The sequence below is a fragment of the Synchiropus splendidus genome, chromosome 1 (assembly GCF_027744825.2).
Source record: "Synchiropus splendidus isolate RoL2022-P1 chromosome 1, RoL_Sspl_1.0, whole genome shotgun sequence".
NCBI classification, from domain to species: Eukaryota; Metazoa; Chordata; class Actinopteri; order Syngnathiformes; family Callionymidae; genus Synchiropus; species Synchiropus splendidus.
Window position 1 is genome coordinate 43,774,701 of NC_071334.1, and position 27,941 is coordinate 43,802,641.

Here is a 27,941-nt window from a genome sequence, read left to right on the forward strand (position 1 = left end):
GGCAGGGAGGGATACAGGGAGCGGACGTGTGTTGGTGAGACTGAGAGGAAGGATGCTTGCTGATGTTTGCCTCAAATGAGAACCACGGCTAGGAGAGGCAGAGACGTCTCTCTGAGGGACGCATCTTGTTCATCATCTGCAGGGGAAGCGTTTGGAAATGCCCGCTGAAGTGAAAGAGGTGAGTGTGTGGGGATACGGCTCTGTCTGTGCTCAGCTTTTTTTTTCATTCTGCAGAGAAGTGAAGACCCTCCTCAGCTTTGCAGTCATGATGAATGAAGCAGGCAGAGATTGCTTCACCGATCTGGCAGTCGTGCGACGCAGTCTCCTTGTGTGCATGGGGACGTGATGCTATCGCCTGCCCATGTGTGTAACTGCTTACATGAGCTTGAAGGGAAGACTGGTTGGGTGCTGCTTTTTGAGCTATTAAGAGTGGAGGGTCATTCCTCAGGGAGGAAAACGCTGCGCACAGAGGTCTGACCGTGGAATATCAGGGCGACATTAAATCTGACCATGCAGCATTTAACTGTTTGAGAGGCAAATTCTTGCACCAGGCAGCTTCCCATGCAAAGTTTGCACATCTATTCTTTCACAGTGGTGAAATAACACACATCAGTGGATATTCCACAGAAATTAAGCAGCAAAAAACTTTTCAAAAGTCGGCCTTTATTGGCATATCATCACTTCAGAGAGACCAGTATGCAGCATTGCTGTATCCATCTATTTTTTTTTTTTTATTGTTGTGATTTGAATCAGGCTTATGCTAAAGGAATGGTCTTGTTTAACATTGTACTGAGAATCGGAAAATTGCGTGTCCCCGTTTTATTTATTTATTTATTTATTTTTAAGCCATGCCACAGCGCCGCTAACAACTCTCCAGATGCTATGCTAAGCCCTCATGCACCAAAGTCAGAGAAGACCAGTAACCAATGGAAACATGCTACAGTGAGCTTGGTTCAGTGTTTCTGGTCACTAAGGAACCAAAAGTGACACAAGTGATCACTTTTGTAATGACACAGGTTGCTCATGAAATTTGGATTGTGATACAACTAAAGCTTCGGCGGCCAGTCTGACGTTGCTGCTTGCTCCCCTTTCGGGGGCCCAAATCTGAGGAAATATTTACTATTTGACATACTATTCACTCCTAAAATATTTATCAAGTCGTCGAGGAACATAACTTAAAGATCAGTCAGTCCATTTAAAAGAAAAAAATGTCTACCTAATAATCCTGTGTGAATCAGGGTTGTCGCCTTTCTCTTCGTTTTGATGTGTTACCAGATGCAGCACTAGTAGATGATTTCAGCTGGTACACAGCAGAGCACCTTTAAGGTTATTAGTCACCTCTTGAGATCACTTACAGCTCCTCTGTTATTAGTTTGCTCATTAGAATGTGGACACAGTTTTCCACCTAATGGCATCCAAATGGAAACATAAAGTAAAAGGATTGATACTCATACAATGACATGCTGCTGTTTGATATAATAGGGACCGTGTTTGTTGCATAGCAACTGTCAGGCACCAAGTTAGAAGGTTTTTTTTTATGTTTTCATGAGACAGAAAAATGTAATATGAGGAATTAAATGAGAAATGTGTATATGCAGTGCATCTGCAATAACTGAGTCATATTCAGAACAATTGCATATTTCAGTCTTTGAGTTAATCTGGCTATATTAAAGACAGATCCTGAACAGGACTGAAGACTGGGATCCTCTTCTATCGAGCCTATGCAACCAGATGTAACTGGGGAATCATTTGCAAACGTACCTTTTTGTGTTCTGCTGCAGCTTCTCAACATCATGAATAGCATTAGCTTAATGCCAAGGCAACCTCCTACCAAATGGTGAGTCTTGTGGAGTCCATCACCAATGACAAAAAATCATGGTTTCAATGACCTAAGTGACCGATAATAAGCTCTAAAGGTTGCCTATTACTATAATTCCAGAGGCTTTCAAATTGATGTTAGAGCCCATTGGAGAACAATTGTAGCTGAACATCCCACACCGCTTTGGTTCGTGGAAAGGTAAACACTGTTGGAAAAAATGTGTAGACACAGATCACACAAGGAGACCGATGAGACACGTGGCTAAATATATGTACTATAAGGATGGAGGGGTAACAAACAGATCAATTTTAGTGGTGTCCCATATTACCATATAGATCCATGATCTGTCATTTGCATTAGCATCGCACCTTGAGCCCTACTTCTCCTTGGTTTTGTGTTCTGGAGAGCCACTGCCACCATCTAAGCTTTGACTATTGACATTATTGAGATCGCACCAGGTACCTATTTATACTGACAAAATGAAAGTGGGGAAGTGAGTGAGCTAAGTCCCAACCCCAAAATGTGATTCTTTAGAACTCACTCTGGTTGACGGTTCATTTTAACTCCCTAAGAACACAGGGGCCAGCAAAGGGGTTGATACAAGCGGCATTGATTCTACACCCTCCCGCGCGAGATGCAGTGAAAAGAATGGCACTCGATGTGTCGGTGTGCAAGGCTGCCTGTTCCTGTGCTCGGTCTGCTTTCCTCCAGTGCTCCTTCTGCAAATCTAAATGATCAGCCTTTAGTTGGGCTCATTTTAGAGGCTCCTCATACTGTTTAGTCTGGTGGTTCTAACACCCCAGCAAGTTGCCATCCTACTTGTGGTACCACGAGGAAGAGGTTTGTTGAAGATATTTGGTCTGCCCTACATTCCGGACTGGGGTTCTTCATGTCATGGTGGATCCATGTGCTTCTTAACTTTCGAGTCATCATACAATAATGGTGACTTGTGGTTTTCATTCTTGTCTGCTCCCCAAAGGCTCTGGGTTTTGGAGGATGGTAAAGAGTCTTCTGTTATCCTTATCTAATGCATGACATGCATTTTTAATAGCCTGGCTGTCATTCAACTTTTCAGATGGCTAAATGTGATTTATTGCGAATGGATGCGAGACAAGTTTGTGACTCGTAGCTGTTTTTTGTCCCTCACTCCAGCGACCAAACACGCGATCGATAGCAAACACCGGTTGCATCGACAGGCCTCTGCGCAGTCGCTCAACGAGAGCAAAAAACCAATCCTGCCGCGTCTCCTGCTGCTTCGCTGCACCATGTTATTCCAGATGCAAAGTCACTTTCAAAACCATCGTTTCAACCTATTTGGCTCTGTGAGCGGTTAGTTAGTGATGCTGCAGTGAGTTGTTTAAATTGGCTTTGACTCACTGTGGCCTGGCCTTCCCTGGAGCTTGAGTCAAGCGGGGACGACGCACGCAGGCGCTCGTCCAGCCTGTTAGACTCCTCCAACTCCTTAATGGAGCTGTCTGTGGAAGACAGTAGGAAACCGTCTGAATCTGAGCCCAGCAATAATTTGCTAGCGACGAACACTCGCAACCTTTTCTGCTGCGGGCACAGTCTCTCCGCGCTGTCAATTTCATCTCCTGCATGACCCTTTCATCATCCCGTCCCTTTTGTTCAGAGATGTGGAAGTCGCTTATGTTTGGCGAGCGAATCATGACTCTCCGGTTCAGCTGCAGCCTGATTTAATGCAGCAGAGGTGATTTCTCAGCACCCGTTGACTTTAATGCCGCAGCAACAGGGGAAAAAAAAGAGACACTCATTTTTATTCAGTTATTTTAGGCCAGCAAAGTGTAATACAGAGTAACAATTTTTGCTTCACATCGTGACGCTAATACCATCAGACATTCAGGAGAACCTCAGATCCAGCCAACCTGCCAAAGTGTCGTATTAAAAGTAAAGGTTTCTTGGTCACAGGAATAAGCATAAGCTGTGAAGTTTAGGCAAAAAAAACAAAAAGTATCAATGAGAATAATTCTAAATTCATGACTCCATAGGTTTGGGTGAAATAGAAAAAGCATCACTTGCCCACGAAAAGCTCAAACCTTGTGAAGGCTCACGTCTCCAGGACACAAATCCAATGTCTGGTCATGGTTTCCAGCACTCCTTGTAGTGTTCAGGGATAATATAAGGTGGAAAACTGGAGGGATTCATAGAGTCGTAGCGTGTCTGTTTTCTGTTTTTTTATTTCTGTTTTGCAGGTTATAGTGCAACCCCTGCAGAATAAAAAGGTTACATTTGGTTTCAAGGAGTAAAACTTGAATGATGAGTTCAAACTCAGAGCAAAAGTGTCAACATTTTGTTGAAAGTCACATCATAGAAAACTCCTAGTTTCTGCTCCATTAGGAATGAAGAAGATGAGAAGGACAAGGAGAGACGCAGTGAGAGTGTACAGGGCCAGGATTGGTCAAGACAGGGCAGGTTTAGTATCCTCATAGGCTCCTATCTATCAAGGCTGTCTCAGAGTCTCACATACAACATCATGCTCTCCAATGAAAAGTTCAGCCCCAGGAATCAACTCGTACACAGCAGCTTTAATTTGTCATGTGAAGATCAGTGACATCACAAAAGGCAAAAGGCTAGAGACAGGACTTTTGACATGTCATACACTCAAGGTTCTGCCTATGATAAGGGACACCTCCAGGCACTGGAAATTCAGCTGAAGGCGACAGAAACATTGTTATATTGGTTTGTCCGCTTAGAACAGACAATCACTGATAAAGACTTAAAGGTTATTTGTGAAGGCACAGAGCTTGAAGCCTTAAGACGCAAAATGATTTGTCAATAATGATGCAGACTTGTACACTACACCAGTCTTGAGCATTAGAAGATGTCAGTAAGTGATGCTAAAACGGAACTCGTATGCACCGGAAGCAACCTTTTGTTTCTTTATTGTATTCCACATCTTGATGGTATTTGTAGGTCAATTTGTAGGTCAATACAACACAGCAGCATCAGAGAGGTATGTGAGGGTGGTGCTGTAAAGGCTCCCTTTATGACGAAATTGTACCCAGTCCGTTCCAAACAGACCTGTTGCTGTTCACCAATATCTCCACCAGGGGGAGCAGCCCAACGTCACAGTTTATGGCACAGATAAACTCCAAAACCAACATGTTGACTGCGGAAGAAGTATTGCAATATACCTCTTACACAACTGAGGCGGAGGCAGTGGTTAGGTAGGCCAACAAATATATCGCGACTGGAGGACGGAGAATGTCCGCCATTGTTACGTCTTCTTTGTGTCTATTTAGATCTATATTGATACCTCCGATACCGGATCTTGATTCTCTAAAATCAATTCTCAAACCAAAATATCGATCTTTTCGATAAGTATTTTGAGGTCATGTATAGTCTTAATAGGAACACGAAGAAAAGTAAACTATTGAGATCCTTTTCTTCCGCCTGTAAGTGAGGGCACAACAGTGACAGTGCTGGATGCTGTGTCTACATATTCAGCGTATTCATGTTAACATGTTCATGGTGGATTACATTTTCAGTGGTTGTTAATAATTAAAGACGTTAAAAATTTATGGGTTTTTTTCCAGTGTAAATAAATAAATAAACAAATAACTCATCCTTGTATTCAAGGAAGCTATGATTAGGTGTAGACACATACATATAGGTATCGGTATCGCAGATACCAGCCTGAATATTTCTCAGTATTGGATCGGAAATGAAATCAGTGGAATCGAACATCACTGTCACTGACAGAAGGCTCCCTCCGGATCCGTATGCAACGTTGAGCATAAATGGGCCTTAAAGCAGCAATGTGTAATATTTAGACATAAATAGATTATTTTCAGATTTCCTGAGATGACATGTTTGATTTTGAACAGTCCAAAGTCCTGGAGTCAGAGTCTCCTGCTCTCTGTTAAACGCTCCCTTGGAGTATGTAACTTTCCCCTGGTGGCCCGCCTGAGGCGTGTTCTGAGAGTGGCGTCACAGCCCCAACTCCACCTCCACAGCAACACTTTACGGCAAAGGGGCAGGGCTACCTCGGAAGCGAGCTGAGTTCAATTTACACTGTGGCAGAAGCAAGAGTTCGTAGTGAGGAGTCCAAGAAGAGAAACCGTGAAACCCACAGAGCAAGATCCCTCACAAGAGTCAATATACGAGGTGCATTTACAGCTTGGCGAGAACTGAGAGCTACCAAAGGATTTTTTTCTGATTCTGAAGTGGCAATGTTTCTACTCAACTTGTAAGTCAATTTTGTGTTCACTGCTGTCTCTGTTAAGTTGGCAAATCATGGAACCATTGTCTATATGCTTGTTGTTTGTATATAAGCGTAGTGTACATATGTTTACATTTATACAAACATATACATATGTTTGCATATATATAGTGGAAAAACGCTGCTCCTTCGTCTTTATTATTCTACACTGCTGTAAATAGATGAGAGCTGATGAGATGAACGTGATGGTTTTCAGCACGTTTTCATGGAAGAATCCTGTAAGAAATAACAACGGATGTCCGTGGCTCGCGGAACTCAAGTGGAGATTCCATTCATTCCCTCCAGACACGTGAGGGAGAGAGACCCTGATGACGTTGCATCTTAATGATTTATTTCTCATAACTAAAAGATACCGGTCAGTAAATATTCAAACTGCCCCCTTTGCTTCATTCTGAAACGTGCAGTCAAAATAAATCTGGGTCCGTCGGTCGTGCAGCTGCTTCTGCCTCGCGCTAGATCCTGCCTCTCCTCACTGGCTGCATGACAGAGCTACGTCTCTATTGTTGAATCATAGACGCTTCTGGAGTTGCCTTTCAAGTACAAGCTGGACAGTGTATATTCTGTGATCACATTTTTCGCTGTTTTGTCACGGTCTTTCCTCATAAACAAACGTGAATTGGGTGCGGGACCGGAGACCTAGCTTTACGACAGCCTGCAATTACACTCATTTACATGCGGCTCCACCAGAAGCAAATATTTTATTACTGCCTACAGCGGCTTAAGACTGGCAGTTCAACGGAGAAGACTAGACCAGAGTGGCAAGGACCGTAACTATGATAGGGATTGGCTCTTCTTATTTGCGTTGTTAATGGACAGATTGAAGAGCAAGATTAGAGAGAACTCTGTAGGGACCATGATGTATGCTGATGATACAGAGATTTGCATTGAGATTAGAGGGGGGGTGCTGGAAGAAGCTAGCGAGGGTATGAATTGGAGAGAACAGGAATGAAGGCTTGTAGAAACGCATAGTTGCATGTTGATGCATAGGCGTTTCAATGGTGTAGAAATCAGGCTGACTTTGCCTACAGCACAGGACATAAAAGTCCACTTCCCAAAGTCAATGTATTACGCCATTGGAGTGATGGTGTGTTGCAACTCTGCAGGCTGATGTAGGCAAAGATGGCTGTCACGAATGAGCTGTGACCCAAGACCAGCAGCAAAAGTGGAATGAAAGCTGTGTAGGAGACTTGTTTGGTTTAGAGACCAGAGTTAGAAGATGCTCCAGTTTTAACTGGGAGTGGCTGGAATGGACGAGACCAGAAATAAAATGGGAGACAAAGTGAGGGTGGCCTAACAGTTTGGAGAGTTGGAGAGACAGACTGCGTCCAAAGAATGTCTGGTCTGGAGGTTCCAGGGAAACGAAGAGGACAACCAATGAGGTGTATTCATGAAGTGGACATGATAGGAAATGGGAAAAGACAAACATGCTTCTGATAATTTGCTTGGCTTCTTGATAAAACTTCGATTTCTCACCACTGTAGACATTCCAGAGTTGTCCATTTGTAGAAGCCGTATTTGTTGGCACATTAAACTTTTCAATATTAATACGAAGCTCTACATCAGAGCAAAATCTCTACGCTGAAACGATGCCTCCAGATCTCACTCTTTGGGGGTGATGGTGAATTATTCATCGTCTCTAGTCAATGAAATCCATGTTTCTGAGAGTTTTGCTCAAAATAAACTGATTACACAAATCTCCATGTTTACAAATGCAACACAGCAGTGGAAGCAGCAAGAAACTCTCGGCTTTACAAGAGGAAAGTCGACGTGACGACAAACCAAATTCATGTCTGTAGCTGAAGATGTTTGAGTGACTGTGAGGGCTCGAACTGGCCAGAGACTGCGGTTTTGTCTGTATGTTATGACTCACCTTACATCGTTCGTCCTGACCAAGGAAAGATTGTGGCGACATAAAACAGAAAATGATCGATCAAATAAGTCTTATTTAGCAATTCAAATGGGCATTATTACAGGTACATTTGACATGAATTCAAAGCAATCATTTCACCAACTGTCATTCTACTTTTGTGTGCCACAACCTATTTTTCTCCCTCATTAAAACAGTCTGTGTTGACGTTCTTTCCGCCTGCACTTGAAATGGAACGTGCATTACAGCATACCAAATGTTTTCAGAATTGCTGTTTTTGTTTTGCTTCTGTTCATGCGCTAGGCAAATCTGTGTTCGCCTCCCTAAAGATGTTGCCTGCCAGCTTAGGTTTACGTCAAGCCAATGTAATCCGCTCAGTTGCCAAAGTTTTCTTTCAAGTGCGTGCAAAGGTGGATGAAAAGTTTTTGCTTTTAAAGGATATGTGGTATGTTATTTTAACAAAGATGCAGCGTGACATTCTGGGACTGTGTTTACTTGGCCTGATGGAAGGGTTTGGTGCAGTTTATGTTTAAGGTAAATGTCAGATGAGAGCTTCACTTGTGCTTCAAAATCTCACAGTTGACGGATTAAAAAAAAAAAAAACTCACTGTGAATTCCTACAGATGGCTCATCTTTCAGGGAAATGTTGTGGACGTCGGCTGAGGATTTTAAAATGGCTGAGGACATGATTTATTTCCAATACATATTCAAAGACTAAAGCTAGCGGAGTACAGTGGAAAAGTACAGTGGAAAGTTTTACGCTCCATTTGTGTTTGAAATAACCCAGGCTATCTCACTAGGCAAAGATGCGCAGACCTCTGGCAAGCAGCTCACTTGCTCCCATATTGTGATTTTCACCCACATTTATTTTAGCGTATACAATCACTTTAGATTCTGAAATAACATCATAGGTCACAACTGAAGGGATACCTTGGTAACAGACGAACCATGATCCGGAACTCAAATTTGAGATGTAGGGTCAGACACGGGTGAGGAGTCAGGTAGAAGCCCCAGAGATAATCCCAGTGGACATCAGAGTCAAAACTGTCCAGGGAACATACCTGTGTCAATGTTGCCACAGAGGAGCTAAAGGAGGCTTTTGTGGCAAAGGAAGTGTTGGCTGCTTTACTGCTGCCCCCTCGATCCATCCAGAGATATGAACGATGTCTCCTTTACCAAACAGTAGTTCAAGATCCACTTCACAGGCCTCCACAACAGCAGGAGTAAGTTGTCGAAAATGGAGAGTTTGCCATAGGGGTTAAGTCAGGGGTGGCAACAAAAGGTCTGATGTGGCTGAGGGTTTTTGTTCCAGCCAATCAAGAGCACACAGTTCAAGTCAGACAACTGAGATCAGTCAAATGGTGCTTATTTGGTTGGAATAAAGACTGAAGTCGACCATTTTCACAGAGTGGTACATTCCGTGAAGCTGACGCCAGAGCAAAATCTCGCTCCCTTTCATGACTATTTTTCCTTAGGTGTTTTTGCTGATGTTTTTGTTCAGTGCCAGAACTGTCTGGGATGATGTCTTACCGCTTCATGAACTGTATGTCTGTTTCAGCCATGTCTCTGAAAAAAAGGCGGGAAGGTTTTCTGCTAAAACGTAGGAATGGTCTTAAAACGCTGGTGTTGTTTTCCCTTTCACTCTGTGACGATTGGGATGACTGGCACATTCAGAAGGTTAGTCTGTGTGTCTGGCAAAAGCACCGCCGACATTAACCAGGATGTATTGTGAAAGAGTTTCTGGCGCTGAAACCTGTAATCCCTTTATCTGTAGGTATGTAGGCGGGAGATTCAGCACTGTGCAAAGTGCTGTGAAGTAACCAGACATGCAAAAATGTTTTGTTTTCTTCCTCTGAGGACATGGTTTTTATTCTCGCTGATCAAGCGCCTGTCCCTGTGCACGGTTTAGGAGCAGAGCTCAGAGGGTCCTCCTCTTCTCTCTCTGTCCCAGGAGGCCAAACAGCCCACCCTGGACAACCCCTCAACCAACGATGAACTGGACACACCCACTTCTATCACCTCCATGGTCACGTCGACAAATGACAGTTCCACTGAGATCGACACACCACTGCAGACAGACACAGAGGTTAGTGAGTCGGCCCACTTTATCAGTCATGTATAGGGTTTACATTGAAAGAGGATAAACATTCACTTAGCTTAGCAAACATGGCTTTCCTGGTCAGAGCAGAGCTGCAACTGTTCAAAAATCCTCGCTGAAACGACACAGTTTGTCCTTGTGAACAGTTCTGTACCATGCAGGCACATTTGACGGGAATTGATCTCTGCTTTGCTCAAGATGCCGTTTGATGAATCATAAGGTGATATTGTTTGTGTGAGTTTGTGTTATGTATTTATTTATTTATTATTTTTATGTATTTGTTTACTGCAGTTCACTTTTTAAGCAGGGTATCTTTTCCCTCCCTGGTTAAGGGTCCTTTAAATTGAGCCTTGAAGTTGCAAGCAATTTTGTTTTTTACAGCTTAATAGAAAAAAAGTGACACTTGATTTTGTCAAGATAAATATCAACTTTTTTTTAAAGACAATACTGCAATTACCTTTCTGGCAGGGGGGAAGAATTTATTATTGACAGGTGGCACACAAAGACAGCAAAGCAATGAAATGATAGTGAATGATGATGGCTTTGAAAATGACGCCAGGGGCAGACTGTCCATTAGAAATGAAAGATAAGCACACCAACTGCAGGTAACCTCATAGGTTTCCCGTCCTGACTTTTTGATGTGAAATCAAATCAAACCCACAGAACTTTAAAAGCACACGCCGACATTCCTTGGATGATGGTAACAACTGTGTGTGCCCGTTTCTAACAGGAGTTCAAGGCTGGAGGGCACGATGGTGACCCGGCACCACATGAAAGTCAGGAGACCCAGAAGGATAACTCTCCGACTTCAAACGCGCCGGATCAATCATCAGAGTCCGGCAATCAAGATAAGATTCAGTCTGTAACAAGCACTGAACCCTCTGAGCCGGTGAGACCATTAAATTCAACGCCTAGCAGCACCGCCACAGTCACACCGAGGCAGGTGCAGCCCGGTGAGACTCTCACGGCAGACAGCCAGACACGAGTTTATGCTCCTCCTGACAACTACAGAGTGATGGGTGGTGAAATGTACAGTTATGGAAGTCTGTCTCGCACCACGCACCACGGCTACTGGCCGACGAAAAATTTCCAACCGGGGGTCCACTACACCTTACCTTTCTTGAGGGACAGCTTCGCACCAGCGGCTCAGACGGAAGAGGGCGGCCAGACAGAGAACCCTTCAGACATGAAGACGAACCAGCCAGCGGCCAGCTACCCAACACTGGGGGGAATTCACCAGTTCAGGCCAATCACCACCATGGAGCTGCTCAGAGAGCCTTCTAGAACCAGGTAAGACATGAAGGTAGGGTTCTGTCTCGAGACAAAGCTCTTTCACCTCAGAAGTCTGAGATGTGAATGCAAGCGAGACGGGTTTCGGCCGCGGACTTGATCCCGGCTGGAGAGCTGCACGTTGTCTCGGGAAACTCTCAGCGGGAGGTGAGCTTCTCACCTCAGGTGACTCGGCGCTAGAAGCCGGAAACTACGTGTACAGCGCGACTCCACACAAGCATGATAGATGCCAGGCACTAAAGGGTCTGATCGCTGATAAATACCTGATTTTATTGACAGATTTGAATAAATGAATAATGCTGCGCTCTAGAGTAACTGTTTTCACTGCTGTGATCTCGCAGCTGTCTGCATGAGGACAGCCAAGAGGAAAGATGCTGGTTTTTCCCAGGTTACTGAAGATCACCAGACTATTCATTGATCATTTCTGATGTCTGGATCTGTGTTTAAATTACTAAAATCTTCTCGATTGTCAGTAGTCTCTCTCACTGTGTTCAAGGTGTCATGAGAGCAGCGTGGATCAATCCAGACGCTCCGTATTACACAGCTTAGTACCTTGTAAAATAAACATGACAAGACTCTTTCATGTTTAGTTTTGGCTGTGAAACGTCACATTCTGTTACAGCTGTGGCTCTGCTCCGTCACCAGTTCATATCTGAGGTGAGGACGACTTGTAGTGCTAAGAATTGACTGAAATAAGGAGGTCAAGCCGATGGTGGTAAATAGGTTGTCGCCTCAGTGATGACTTCCTTGAGATGTGCTTTGTCGTGGGTCACAAACCAATTATTTCGTGCAGAGCGTCGCCAGCTTTCTGCAGAGATTGGAGGAAACAGTTAACCAATTCCTCCAGCAGCTATTAATAAATTGGCATTCTACTTTGGACATCTTTTGTGAAAATGGTCCTGACAGCAAGATGCCCATCAACAATGGTAAAAGTGAAGAATTAGGATGAAAGAAAAGCTGTTTTCTTTGAAATGCTTCCTCAGACGCAACCAAGGCTAAGATGATGATTTTGAAATTTGACAGCTAATAGCATAGTTTATAATACACGTAGAAGGCCAGTGAACGAGTATTTAGGAGGCACTGGGGGATGTATGTTAAGAACTGGACAGTGGAGGGCCGAAGAGGAGGCTCAAATTTTGTTTGAAGGACACACTAGTTATTGTCTGGAAAGTAAAAAGTGTGGCTTAAGTCAAGAGTGTGTTGCACTGGGTATTAAGTTAGATGTACATAAGAATGAAGATGGACACTTAACATAAAATATTGTTTTCAGTCACACTTCAGGTCACTCCAATAATCCTGCAAAGACTAGTAGACACAGCTGACTCAACTTTCTTGCTGCATTGCTACTCAGCTGCATGAACAAGTTTTGGGACGCTCCTGCCACCGACTGTCCCATTGTGCTCACTTAAGTTGGACTATTTGGATATCAGTGGTCCTTGATATGATGGAAACAGTGTCATCAGTAAATGTAGGACAATAATTGGCCGGACATTTTATCAGTCCATTGCCATTCAAATGGGCCAGTGGGCCCATACGGTGTGTCCTAGTTGGTACAACTGGCTGGGATCATTCATTTCTAGAGCGCAGTGATCACAGTCAGCTGTGCCAACCAGGAGGCGCACTAGGGGCCCACTGGCCCATTTAAGTGGGGTAATATCTGCTGTGAAAACGGCCCATTCACTGGACCGTTGCGGGTGAACACATCAAATACCTATGAACTGTGATTGGTTTCGTATCTACAACAGGAAGTGGTTGCGTGTTCACACTTTTGTGCTCTCGGTGTCAGGCTTCACAGAAGCAGTTGGCTCGCTTTCAATGCCAATATATGGGGTATCTCAACATTGCGTGTGATGTCTTCTTCATTTCTGTTTTGAGTAATGAGCCTGTTCACTGGCACTGACACTAATGTGGTCAGAGTAGAAAGAGAAGCCGTGACTGACAGAGGGAGACGGAGAAGTCCGCTGCAGCGTCTCCAAAGAGGGAAGTCAAACCCAGCCTAGAAAATGAGGGCTGCATGATGGCTTGTAAATTATTCACCTGCTCCATTTGATAATTCAGTTGTTGTTTGAGGTCAGATTTATCGAACCCATCGATTAAACTCAGTGGTTAAGAGCTTGTTACTTGGTGATGTGGTTTCGGACCGTGTCAGCGAGTGGTGCAACTTAAGGTCTGACATACAAGACAGTTCAATGTTTTCACTTTTGCTTTCCAAGTTAAAAAATGTGTGCTTGAGTGTACAGTAAATGATGCTGTCAGTTTGTCACTCACAACTTATTTCTTCCCAAATTTAGCAAGGTTCTTCTCTTCTCCCATACACACGGCAGAAACCATCCTGTTTGGGTCAGACAGGCGCATAGCTGTTTTCTTTGTCATGTTTTTTAAATGACTGAAAGAAATTAGAAAACATGGGTAAAGTGAAGTGAATGTGGTATTTTTACCAAGGCATTCAAACCCTACAAAATATCACAGGTAGTATTGTTTTAGAGGGCCTCATGTGGCCCCACACCAGAGTTTGTCCAAACCACTTAGTATTACATTCCGAATTTCATCCATAAAATTGTGCTTATTTTTTTATTCTTTATTTTATTTACTAGTTTTTTATTTTTTACATTTGCGATTCAGACTTCAAAAATGTGGTTGTAGTAAATTGTGTATTCGTAGCGATGAGGTGGGAAACTTGGGCAGAGGTGGACAGCAGTATGTACAGTAGCCATGAGCTCAATGTCACGTTTGGCATGAACTTTGACCTCTCTGTGCCGAGGTTTCTATATGTACTTGTGCAGGTAACTGATATTCAAGTTCATCGAACCAAGCAAAATCATGGCTACCCAGGTGAATTAGATAAGTGCGTGTGTCATCTGCATTTAGCACAACAAAGTTGGGATTGACAGGAATTGAGCGCAAGGAATAAAGGGTACAAAATACTTCGGAGATAAAAGGTTAAAAATGAGAAAATAATAATAATAATAAAATCAAGATAAAATCTAAGCATTTTTTAAATGAGCAACGGGCAGTTCAAAGATTCAAAAGCGAAAACACTTGTGCGGCCATTACTCATGTAACAACACACTGACTCTGCTGAGTTCACTGTGCTGAAACGCTGTAGAGGTGTCTGGCTTTGTCTACGGACTGGAGCATTTAAAAGACAGATGCGCTGCACTTTAAAAAGCAGCCGGTGTCGAGCACTCGGCCTCAAAGAACATGAACCAGGAGTTTCACCTGTTACCGCCTGACAAACGCCCTTCCCAAAACCATAAAAACTGACAAAGCTGTTTATGAAAGGCACGGGCGCCATCACTTATGGTCTGGAGTCACTTAAACTGTGACTGATGCTGGAGTTGCCGTGGAAACAGTTTGCTGAGAGTGATTTTTATCTCGGTTTTCCTCAGAGGTGGATATGACGATGCCTTCATGGCCCAGCTGGAGGGGAACTTGAATCCCTTCTTCCAGGTCATGTGTCGAGCACAGACTTTGCAGTTCCCCCACAAACGCAGCAGCATGGTGAGCCTGGACAGCATCCGCAGAGACCCCCGCTGGAGAGACCCCAACCTGCATGAAGTCATCTCCATGCTCAGCCACCCGATGGACCCGGTCAAGTCAAACGCTGCGGCTTACTTGCAGCATCTCTGTTACGAGAACGACAGCATCAAGCAAGAGGTCCGTCAGCTGAACGGAGTGCCCATTTTGGTGGGATTGCTGGACCATCCCAAAGCTGAAGTCCACCGCAAGGCGTGTGGCGCGCTACGCAACATATCTTACGGGAAAAATTACCACAACAAACTGGCTATCAAGAACTGTGAAGGCATCCAAGCTTTAGTGAGACTCCTGAGGAAGTCCAGCAGTGTGGAGGTCAAAGAATTAGTGACAGGTACCGCTCCGTATTTCACGCTCTCTCTGAGTGAGAACATCAAAAACGGCATCTCCCTCTCCTGCAGGAACCCTGTGGAACCTGTCCTCACACGAGCCGTTGAAAATGGCAGTCATTAACCAGGGACTTCAAACACTGAACGACGAAATCATAATTCCGCACTCGGGTTGGAGGAGAGACTCGAGTGACCCCAACAAACTGCAAAGTGCCGAATGGACCACAGTGTTCAAGAACACCTCTGGCTGTCTGAGGTACCCACAGCTACTTTACGCAACTCTACCAAGCGCTTGCTGGGTTTGAAGAGTTTGTCTGTGCAGGAACGTGAGCTCCGATGGCGCAGAAGCTCGGCAGAGGCTGAGAGAGTGTGAAGGGCTCGTGGACGCACTCATCCACGCTCTTCATTCAGCTGTCGTCAACAAGGACACCGACAACAAGGTTGGTCAAGTCACTGCAGCAGCATGACTCACTATCGCCTGCCCTCTTTTGTGAGGTCTCTGTATAGCATGGAAAAACGTAAAACACAAGCGCATGGTGCGCAGTAGTAAATAGAATCTTTCAGTAGAATTATGCTGTGTGTGTCTCTATTAACTGAAACGTTTGTTTTGAAATGTCAGAGGAAGAGAAGCAGCTTATTTAATGAAACATTCATCATCTAAGATAAGCTTAAGGAGAGCTGGGAGAGAGCCACGACCCTGGAGCTCCAGAAGATGAATAACTGTCTGTGATGCGGTGTAAAAAAATATCCAATCTAAAATAGCATTTCTTTTTTAGGAGTGAACTTTTGTGAATAATACAGAACTGTTTAGGTTTTAGCTGCTCCATGTTGTTCATGAGGGCTCCACTTATATTTTGGGGCTGTCCTTTAGAATAGAAAAAGATAAATTTTTCTGACTGTTTTATACATAAATCAAGAAAATATTGGAAACTAAAAATCATTATACAAGTTGGTTTTCTTTATTTACAGACTGATCATGAAATATGAATGAATAGGTATGAAAATAAATGCATACTTTTTCAAGGAAAAATGGCTGCCACTGAAATAAGATCAGGAAAAACAACTTTTTTTCAGTTTCATTCCTTTTTTCTGTAAGGGAAATATAGGCCATCTAATATATTCAACAATGGAAATATTTTTGGTCAAGACTTTTTTAATGTATATATTAGATATTGTTATAACTACTAGGAGGGGAAATAAAGTTTTTACTAAACATTGAAATGGGTCAAAATAGTTTTTAAAGGCCAATACATAAACAAAGTTACAGTAAAATAAAAATAAAAGTAAACCTTCAATCCTAAACAGTTCAGCTGTGTAACTGTCTGAGCACAAGGAATATATCAGTAAGCTGAGTTTGACATCTAGAGGGTCATATTTGGCCCCCAGGCCGCACTTTACCCAGGTCTGGCACAGGAGAAGTTAGTGGATGAATAAAGCTGTACACATCACTCAGTTGCCTGTGCCTCTAAATTCTCACAAACAGCATGGCGTTTCCAATTCAGAAAAACCAAGCAGACTAATTTTCAGAAATCCAACTCTTTGTATTTCATCCTTTATATCATGTCTCCTGGAGTCGACCCAATCTGAGGAAAAATGAAAAAAGCACATGATCTGATACAGCAACCATAGAGAAAATAAATCTATTTTGCAACATATGCCCTGAAAGAAAAACGACTGTGTTACGGAAATAAAATCTTTTTTTCCTTCTGTGTTCTGTTTAGTCAGTGGAAAACTGTGTCTGCATTCTGAGAAATCTGTCCTATCACGTCCACAAAGAAATACCCGGAGCCGAACGATTTCAAGAGCCCCATTCCAACCACCTGATCAGGTCACTGGGGCCTCAGAAAAAAAAGACAGAACCCATCTGCACTGGAGAGAAAAGAACTAAAGGTCCTATTTTCTTTTATTTTCCCCCCACATTTTCTTTGTCACAGTAAAGAAAAAATAAGTCTAAAATGCTGCAGTGACCCACTACAAGCACTCATTGGCCACCATGAATGAATCCACAGTTGTGTGTTTTCCCCTTCAGAAAAGGTCAATAGTGACGGCCAGTCTTGGACATTATTAGTACATTTATGTACTCCTAATTCTTTTTTTTATTTATTGTGGCTGTCTATTGTTTGTTTTGAAACTTAGTTTCGGATCAGATTCTCATCTCAATGAACAAAATCCAGGCAAATATATCTCTCTATAATACACCTCCTTTGTATTTTTTCTGATCCCTTCAACTTGCTTCAATAACTGCAGCCATATTGGCTGAAGGCCAAGTGTGAAGTGTTTGACGTGACTCTGGAATGATTGTTTGTGCCTAGAAATATAATTATCTTCTCGTATTTCAATATTCAAACTCACAGCATTGGTGTGGAAATTAAAATAATGAAATATTGAATGTTATTTGATGCGCTCAAATCTGTTGAACTAAGACACCCAAACTTAGGGGTGGGATTCGATTAGAAAAATTATAGAATATATAGAACTTGTGATTAATTAATCTCCCAAGTTAATTTTAATGGCATAAGAATATTTGCCACTAGAAGCCACATTTTTCAATTTGAATGAATTTGGTATATTACTGAATCAAATGATGGATCCATACATACATTTAAACAACACAATATTGTTTATTTTGCATCAGTTTGACAATAGCACAATAAATCACAATGGTGTCTATATTCAAGTTTTTATATCACCTTATTTAAACTGAAGCTCTTTGAATGTCTCGATAATATTTGTATAAGAATTTCAATGTTATAAGAATTTCAAGTCCATTCAGAGTAGAGGAAACCCTGGCCATTGTGTAGTGAAAAACCTCCCTGGACCAAAGCAAACAGAAGCTTTTGTTCAGGGATTCCTCCATGTTTGTTGTTGTTGTTATCATCCTAGCTGCCACGTGTCTTGTGCATCAGTGGGATCAGTGGACCAGGAACTCCTGCACTGACAAAGGTTCCCTGTTGTCTGGAGAGCAAACTGTTACATTATTAAACTAAATTAAATGATCATTAATTTTTATTAAATTTTATTACTTTTGTTGTAATGAATTAATTGTAATTAACTTGTTTAAGTCCCACCACTATTTAACAGATGACTGATGAATGGGTGATAATTGTGAAAATATTTTAAATGACAGTTGTGTTGTACTTACAGTACATACATCTTCAGTTAACCAGTGCTGTTCAGGGTTGCAGTGAGTGCTGGAGCCTGTCCAAGAGGCAGGAACACACCCTTACATCATCTTGTACCTTATTGCCGAAAATCTAGTTTTAAAATGCACATAGAAACTCTCTTTGTGGAGAAACAAAATTTAGTCAATCAAAAGTGCAAAGTTTTGATGGTTAAATTAGAATTGAATCATGTCTGGCTTTGAATCTTGAGCTGTGAATGACTATATTGTGCATATTCAGAGGAAACTAGTAGCTGTTTTGACTTCACCTCCTTCTTCCTGTATAAAGACTCATCTTTATTGAGCTCAGTGCATGTCATGGTCACATTTCTAGATGAAAAAAAAATATTATGATGCAATAATTCTCATTTTTTTTAATGAACCCAGTAAATGTGAGTGCATCAGCATGAATATAACAAGGAGAACAGCGACGCATCCCAGTTTTCTGCCTTGTTGCTTCCTGGAGTCGTGTGGCCAGTGACGTTTGTCATGCTGTTGAACCAGCAACATTTATTTTTATCCATCACAATTTAATTCCACAGAGGCGATTTCACTTCAGAGATTTAATGAGGCATCTTTGCATGTTTTCTGAGGTCCACAGAGTCAGAAAAGCAAGGTGCACGCGCTCACATCCGTAGTTGGGCCACATGTCGGTGGACACACAGCCCAGGAGTAGCAGCAAAAAAATCTACGGCAATGAGATCATTTCCACAGAAGACTGACAGATTCATATATATAGAAACACATAATGCAATGGTGTGTTTAATTCTATTTTCTTCTCCCATCCCCCGTCGGCTGTGATAATATAGCAACAGACTAATTGTCGCTGTTCAGCAGCCTAATAATTTTTGTAATTTATCCTCACTAATCCCCTGAGCGTTTTCTGTGCTGATGAGTTATTCACACTGCCCAGACATGTAAATACCAAATCCTGGAAGCGCTAACCAGGACGTAGCAGGACAAATGTGGACGCTACAGTGACCCTCCTTCATCACCTTGTGTTGTGCGACATATCTCCCCACTCTGGAAATCAATCTGACTTTTAGTCGTCTTCCACTTTTCTATCATTCTGAGCATGCACAGTCATCTGTTGTTGTTGTTATGATTTAACGTGTTTCACTCCTTTTGTCCCTGCATCTTACAGAGGAGTGGTTCAATCAAGGTGAGTGAGTTGGCTTTATATTTGCTGTTGTTATGTATGTGTGCGTCCTGTGTATGATGTTTTTTTTTTTTTCTGTAGTCATGAAACAGTGATTTCTAAAAGATGAAAAAGATTGGCATCTTTATTGCAGACAGATTAAATCAGCGATAAGGCCGTGTCTGTGGCATCAAGGCTGTCAGCGTGTTTGCTTTGTATGCATGACATTGGTGTGGCCTGCAAGAAAAGCCATTGAAATGCGCAGCCACGCGTCCGCACCTGCACCACTTGAGGAGAGTTTCATTACTGAGACCAAATGACCCAACAACTTAACGGCTGATAGCATTTCTATCAGGGAACATCTTGGGGAGACGCGTTTCCTCCGGCAGTTGAAGACAATAAGTAGAATTTTAACAATATTTTGCCTCTGCATTTGCCGATTTATATTCCGGTGCTGGCTTCCCTATAGAGAGGCAAGTGAGAGGAGAATCTGTGGCGAATAGAGGCTTGCTTTGTAGGGGACGGTAAGAACACAATAAACGTGGATGTGCGGCGCACTAGAAGAGAGATGAGAGCTAATCTCCAGCATCCCACGCTGCAGCCAGTGAATGCAAATCAGACTGACAAGCATGTTACGGTCCTGGGTCAGCTTTATTCGAGCTGGCAGCCACCCAGCAGCCTCCACTCGCTCTGTTCCCACAAAAAAAAAAAATGTCTGCAGGATTTTGCAAAAGCTGCGATTTTAATCTGGCTAATTTCATTGGGCAAAGCTGTATGTTTATTACCTCGACCTGTTATTGAATGAGTCTAATTCACTTACTGTGATCCAGGCGTCATGAGTGTCTCTCTTCCCTTCAAGGGCTGGAGCTGCTTTACCAGCCAGAGGTCGTACGGCTCTACTTGTCTCTGCTCACGTGCAGTCACAACCACAACACCCTGGAGGCAGCGGCAGGAGCCCTGCAGAACCTGGCTGCAGGACACTGGAGCGTGAGTGGACCACCTGTCACCTCTTCTAAACAGTTATGCCTTGCTGAGTAAAAATGTGTCACCTCTGACCTCATGTTTTCAGTCCTGAAACTACAGTAAATGTGGGTGGTGCAGTGGTCAGTAGCAATCAAACAGGTATTTGGCCCAAGGCTCATTGGTACAAGCTCTGGTTGACTTAATGGAGTAGTAGGGATGGATATCTTTATCCTCTGCAATGACAGCAGCGGGATGACGGAAGAGACCGAAGCTGCAGAAACGCATGTTAGATCGTTCATTTCATGCGATTTGGCCTGCTGGTCGAACAGTCCGACTTTTCGATGCAGGCTGGTGCTATTGGAGCATGAGCTCGCTGGTCTCTGGTTATCCCACATCCGACATACGAACATGTTCTTTCTCATACAAACGTGATGATTATCGCGTACGATCTTGTTTTTTTCTCATCCGAACATGATAGTTGTCTTATATAATCTTGTTTTTTTCTCGTATGAACATGACAATGATCTTGTATGAACGTGTTTTTTTCTTGTATGAACGTAATAATTGTCTCGCACAAGCAAGATAAGACTTGAATAAAAATAACTTACCATGGCAGTTTCCGTTGAAAAACATCTCAAATATTCTGTATTGTGTCATGAAGAATTGTAATATTTGAGTATACTGAAATTTGAAAGTGTTTGTAGGCCACATAGAATGAGTAAGCAGAACCAAGTTTACCCTGTGTTCTGGTGTGATACTCCAGAAACACTGCTATCCTAAACAATTCAAACATGTTTCAAAATATAACACTGTGGAATCTTTCATGAGGTCCAGCACGGGAAACCACAACTGGGCTTCAGAAAATAAGGCGGGAGCTACCTGGTTAAACCCCTCAGTATATGCTTATCTTGAGGATGAACCCACATGCAGTACACACTCGTGCTACAGTGAAAGTGCTATGAACATTTGAAGCATGCCGCAATGCAAGACCCAAGGGGCTATATCCCAACGTATTCACTCAATGTCTCTTTTAGGTACCGCCTTGTTGCATTTTGACTCAAAACAATATCAATAATATTACATTCACATGCTTCTTTTCTTGTGGGAAATGATGCTTTGATCAATTTTGTCTGCCAACTCAAGTATTTTCTTTTGGTTTGCAATAAGAGACGTTTGCAGGGCCCTTTAATGGGGTTTGCCACCAAACGCAGCCCCCTGACTCGCAATGTAAATACACAAGGAAGCGATGTTCCAGGAGAATGAAGATATGAAATGATTCTTCATGGCAGCTCTCCACTTTTCCCAACCGGAACAGAGCAGGTTGTGTCTCTCTCTTCTCTCATTAGAGGCTTAAAATAGAGCTTTGCCTTATAGAAACAACAGATTCTAATTAGGGAGTGGGCTTAGCAGCTGAGCGTCTCTGACTGAGCAGGGTGACCCAACCTCAGCAAACAAGAGCCGGAGGGGTGACCAGTGGGGAAGGATTCTGATTGGTCACTGCTCATGAGAGCGTAAAGATCACATTGGAGTTGTGGAACTTCAGCATTAAGACTCAGAGTTGACCTCCAATGCACTTTCTCTGTGCTTCATATGTTGAGTCATCTCAGGGCCTTTTGCTGTGCAAGGAACTACAGAAGCCATACAGTATAGCCAAGGTGTCTGTGAGTTGCCTTGCGGTGCGGTGACTGGTTGAAATTCAGAAGGTGATTCTTGTCTCACTGCTGCACTTTGACTCGCCAGTGGTGGATTGTTTTGTTTACATTTTATTCTATATAGACTTCACAAGTACATTGAGAGTGTCCCTGTAGAACAAACTGATGATGCTTGTCATGACATCCTCACTCCCATGGCATAATATACTTTATTGACATTAGGAATGTGAAAGGGAAAGGGTCCAAAAGGGTGGTGAGGCCAGCAATGTTGTATGGTTTGGAAACAGTGGCACTGAGGAAAAGACAGGAGGCAGAGCTGGAGGTAGCAGAGATGAAGATGCTGAGCTTCTCTCTGGAAGTGAGCAGGATGGATAGGATCAGGAAGCAGTAGATCAGAGGGACAGCACATGTGGTCAGGTGTTTAGGAGACAAAGTCAGAGAGGCTCGATGGAGATGGTTTGGACATGTACAGAGGAGAGAGAGCCAGTACATTGGTAGATGAAGATGTTGAGGTAGGAACTGCCAGGCAGAAGGTGGAGAGGAAGGCCAAAGAGGAGACTGATGGAGGTGGTGAAGGAGGACATGCGGTTTGTAGGTTTGAGAGAAGAGGAAGCAGCGGACAGGGTGAGATGGAGGAAGGTGATCTATAAAATTTCATAACTTTTTTGGCGTATGAAATATCATTGATCCTGTTAACAGTTAAATTCATATGAGCTTAATAGGATAAAAGGTAGGCAGTTGCGTTCTGGAACTCGCTTGCACAACCCAGAACTCAGGCTACAGTGGCAGCAGACGTGCTGAGTCCGCAAGATCCAGATGGTAAAACAGGACACCTCCAAGTCTCTCTTCCTCTCTTCCCTATTTTCCTTAGAATGTTCAAGCAAATAAGCAAATAACTAAATACTGAATTTATATGACTTTATTCAGGTCACAATGTCAAAGCAGAAGAGGTAAAACGCATGCAACATGACAACATGCAAACTCATGAGCAAATGAAACAGTGTGAGACAGTGCATGTGAAATCTCCCACAAACCCTCGTAGTCTTTCACCTCCACATGATGAACAGCAATGGTGGGAGTGTTTCTGTGAGATCACCCGGGTAAGGAACTGGCTCCAGGACTATATCAAGGGAAAGGAATTTAGACACTCTGATTCAAGATTGTCAAAACCAAGCAAAGCAAAGCATTAATAAGTCGCAGTGATAAAGTAAAGGCTGGACTAAAAAGATGCACCTGAAGTTGGCATTTAAGCAACAGTCTTCTCAGGTCCTGAGGCAGCTGGTTCCTGGACCATGATAACTCAAAGAAGCTTCCCTGTAGGTTTTTTTGCTTCCAACACATACGACAACACCATAGAATTAATTACACACATGGTTGCATTCTGTCTGAATAACTTTCGGAATCTTTGATGATTCGGGTATTTTGGGTTTATTTTCTTTCTGCTGTGCCACACCATGGTGCCTCATTGACCTAATGTGGCCCCTGGCTCTCAAGCTGTGTGTGTTAAGTAAAAAGATGACTTGCTGGAACACGCCAATGTTTGATTGTCAATGGACGCGGCAGAGTGAGGCAGATACTCTAGATCAGTGTTTTTCAACCCTTTTTCAGCCACGGCACCCTTGGTTCATTGAAAAAAATCCTGGGGCTCACCACCAAAGGAACCTCGGCCAAATCGCACTAGTGCTTAAAGTCCTATAAAAAATCCCTTTTCATTTGTGAAAAACTGTAACTACTGACACTCGGTTGTTATTTTGCCAGGCTATTTGTGGACACAAATTGTAGAAATGTATTTGTTTCAAATGTGTCCTTAAAGGGAAGGGCAATATGGCAAAATATATCATGACTTATTTATGTATTTACTGACTTTAAATAACTGTTTGGATTTTATCACTTCTCTTTTTGCAGGATTTTATTGTAGTTTTGAGTTTCCAGACAAACCCTTAACATTCTTTACCTGAACTTGCTTCAAAAAAACAATTATTCTTTCTCTCTTCACATTTTGGAGTGCATTTATTTTGTTGTGCATTCAGTTTTTCGCCAACTTTTAAAGCACAAAGCAAACTTTGACAGTCCATGAGTATCAATAAAGTTTTGAAGTTTTGAAGTGAGACATCACATTAGCTGTTAGCTCTGTTAGCTCTGTGGTGCAGACAGTCTTTGGCGTTGCGGGTCCGACAAGGATCCCTCCCTCCATGGTTCTGTGGTGAAAGTGTGTGGTCAAGTTAGAGGCGCATCAGGTTTAAAAACAGCTGGAAGTTGCGCATGTGAGCGGCTTCTTGGCTGTGAGTGTGTGGGAAGAGGAGCGCCGCGCACCACAGCAGCGCTGCTTTGACTGACGGACAGATCAGCGCATCAACACACTGTAGCTCTACAGTAGAGTGGAGAGAAAGAATGTCAGTGAATCCATGTGATCTCCTCACCTTGGTGATGAGGTGAAACTGGATCATTTTCCCACGGTACACCTGACTCTCCCTCACACTAGTGTGCCGTGGCACCCCGGCTGAAAAACGCTGGTCGAGAGACGGTGTCATGAAGAAGTACTGTATTTTGTGATTGATGTTGAAAACCAGAGGCAAAGACAAAAGCTGTGATGTTTGGTGCCTCCAGTGGTCCAGCTACATCCGTGCCACGGTGAGAAAAGAGAAGGGGCTGTCAATTCTGGTGGAGTTGCTGCGCTCGGACGTGGACAAGGTGGTACGAGCCGTGGCCATCGCCCTCCGCAACCTGGCCATTGACAAAAAGAATAAAGAGTTAATAGGTACGTGTCTATAGCCTTAAATGTGTATGGTAAACTTGGAGGTGGTCAATGATGGAACCGTCGCTGTGTCCTCCAGGGAGCTATGGTCTGAGGGACCTGGTTGGCAATCTGCCATGTGGTCAGCAGCATCCCGCCAAGAACCTGGAGGGAGATACCGTGGTGTCTATCCTCAACACGATCCACGAGCTGATCACTGAGAGTCCAGAGAACACGCGGGCGCTGATCCAAGGCCACGCCATCCAGAAACTAGTGACCATCAGCAAGTCAAGGTGCATTCATTCAGCATTCATCCAATAAGACAGACTGGCCGTTTCATTTGACACTATCACATTAAGTCCACATTTCTACTTATGTATTCTTCTTTAGAACTGCTGGGCTTCTGTGTCTGTCCACCATCTGCAGCGACTGCGTTATATAATGTCTGTTTGTAATTTGGAACTTGCCTCACAGCGAAGCTCGGGATGATCTGAGCATCGTGTCTCCGGGTTGTCACCAAATGGATGTTAATTATTAGGACAGTGCCATTTCAAAGCTGTCTGCAGTTGTTTATCACATCATCTTCTTATTTGCTGTCAGCCAATCCACCCGGGAAACCAAGGCTGCTGCGCACGTGCTCCAGACAATATGGGCCCACAAAGATCTGAGGAGCATGCTCAGCAAAGCTGGCTGGAACAAGAGCCACTTTAAGGTACAGGATACTAGAATGATGTCACTCGAGGTGACTCAATTTGAGTGACTGTTGCAGCACTCTGGTCGAAACCAAACTATTCAACCAGCCTTGAATCCAAACTGTAAAGACACATTATCATGGTGATGACCATGAAAGCATCATTTCAGCTGACAGTCTTTCCTGCTTAACATCAAGATAGAAGCCTCTGTGTGTGTGTGTCTGTCACCATGTGATTCTATTGTTCTTGTCACCCAAAGCCAAATTCCACTGGAGCGACTAAAAAGTCTAAGAGTGGAAAACAAGGCAGCGATGACATCACCCTGCCTCTCATGGATAAAAACCAAGGTCAGTGGCGCATGAAACACGGATCCACCTGCAAAACCTTATTGAGCCATCATTTCAATGAGAGAAGTGTCCTGCTTTCCGAAGGGCACACACACTTGTTGATGCCATGCGGCGGATGAGCCGAAATGGACGGAGCCATATTCCTCTGATACATCGCCTCGAAGCAGCGATGTGTAGCCAACGTTATCAGCGCACAGAGAGGGCTTATTAGACTCGGCACTGTCTCCGGGGGCAGCGTCTCACGCATCAACAGTCACATTCCATCTCCACTTTATCCCAAAAGGGCATCTGCATACTGACAAAAAAGCGACCTCTTGTTCCTTAAACTTCTGTTGCATTTTCATTGGTTGGAAAATGCAGACACATGTGAAGCGTAAGAAGAGTGGAGACCACGCGCTGTTTAACGTTTCTTTGTTAAAAATGATTCTAACGTGGCTCTGACTTTTTTCATGTATTTTTTAGTGGTGGGACTGTAACGATTTAATTACAATTAATTAATTACAGCAAAAATATTTTTTTAATTTAACAGTTTACAGGATATTTGAATACATTATTTATTTATTTTTTAATTATTAGCCGCATTCTTAGTACAATGAATTATGCTATAAGGTTGATACATTTGTCTGTTTTCAGACGTGTACTCTACTCTGGAGCCGAATGACAGAGTTGGTGATGTTGCTGAGAGAGATGCACTTCAGGTAAGCATTTTTTGAATATATTTGTCATTAAAAAAAAAGAAAAAAACATCTGACGTGAGTATATTTTTGGCGACAAAGGCGACATGTGAAAGGAAGCACTTCATCAGAGCCGGTCGACCCGCAGTGGGCCTCGTGGATAACAAGCCGCCGCCGCTGGACTCCTGGGTGTAGCCCCAACAAGAGGGGGTTCGAGTCTGTTGAGGAAGACAAATTTATGCAATCTGATCATTGTTGTAGAGCAGAGAAGAATAGTTCCGTTACATACTTCCTTTGCAGGAAATCATGTGCCAAATATATTTTCACGATGGAGGGTTCGAGGAGGAACGTTCGACAAATCTTGTCCGGGCAAATTATGATGAGGTTTTGTAGAGTCCTGACATTCACATGAGGGAACAAAGTCGGCTTCATTTCAATGAGTCACCATGCCATTTCATTCTTTGAGGAAAGTGCATTTAGTGGCTCCTTGGAAAGTCACATATTTGCTTCATGATGACATACACAAAGGTGAGGCTGAGGTTTGCATCGTGAAGATACAGATTTTCAAGGGAGGGTCAAATGTCATGGTCTGGAAATCCATCACCCAACAACCATCCAGGGTTGCTCAGTTTAGCCACATGTAGACCACCATGGAATCCTCTGAATCAAAATGAAAAATAACAAGAATCAAACAGGAAAACCCCAGAATATGAACACATTGACTGAAAGGTTAATGCATGCATCAGGTGGCCTTTTAAAATACATGAAAAAAGATGGAAATTTGTATCTGCCAAGTGACAGCATAAAAATGTCATTTGCATTTATAATGGTCAGAAAAACAGTTGTGGGCATCTATTACATAGTAACTTTCCTCAAATGAATGCAACACAGTTGGATAAACTGGGCAGGCATTATTTTACTGTGTATAAGATCAAAAGATTTGTACTTCTGGTAAGGCTTAATAGAATATATACTGCTACAAAAATAGTGTATCCTGTTTTTGATGGCCTCATGATCAAGATCCGTTTTGTCTTTAAAACCGTCTTTCTAAGAATCCGGAATCTGAGAATGGCCTGATCTGTTAGTTTACTGATGGATGACAAGACTGTACATGTGTAACAAAGGACTGTTAATAATCGAGATGAAGGCATTTATACTGGAATATTTATTGTAATACTCATGTTATTAATGGATAGTTAAACAGTGCATTAGCTAATACCAGTACTTCAGTCCAATCGTCAATACAACTCTGCTTTGTCCTTTTTGCATTGCCTTGTTGATTTAGAAACAAAATAAAGGATGCATAATTTCTCATTGCGTGTTCCCTGTTTGACTGTGTCCCTCTTCTGTGTGAAGTTAGGTGTTAACAAAAAACAGAGTAGTGACAATTTCTTCACAAGCTAG

The 27,941-nt window shown here is 42.9% G+C and overlaps 1 protein-coding gene across 5 annotated transcripts; it reads left to right on the forward strand.

Moving 5' to 3' along the window:
* arvcfa (ARVCF delta catenin family member a) lies at window positions 1–27,851 on the forward strand. Of its 5 annotated transcripts, none has more exons than XM_053848721.1 (15): window positions 1–178; window positions 9,836–10,012; window positions 10,755–11,314; window positions 14,704–15,182; window positions 15,250–15,433; window positions 15,500–15,617; window positions 16,899–17,067; window positions 19,482–19,499; window positions 20,335–20,462; window positions 24,698–24,848; window positions 24,925–25,117; window positions 25,425–25,536; window positions 25,776–25,863; window positions 26,497–26,561; window positions 26,640–27,851. In XM_053848721.1, the coding sequence occupies exons 1-15, from the start codon at window positions 158–160 to the stop codon at window positions 26,730–26,732; spliced, it is 2,556 nt and encodes an 851-aa protein (XP_053704696.1). In that variant the 5' UTR covers window positions 1–157; the 3' UTR covers window positions 26,733–27,851. The 5 variants fall into 5 exon arrangements, with proteins under 5 accessions (XP_053704696.1, XP_053704705.1, XP_053704714.1 ...); XM_053848730.1 differs by having other exon boundaries at window positions 9,842–10,012; XM_053848739.1 differs by having other exon boundaries at window positions 9,878–10,012.
* Window positions 27,852–27,941: the final 90 nt, after the last annotated feature.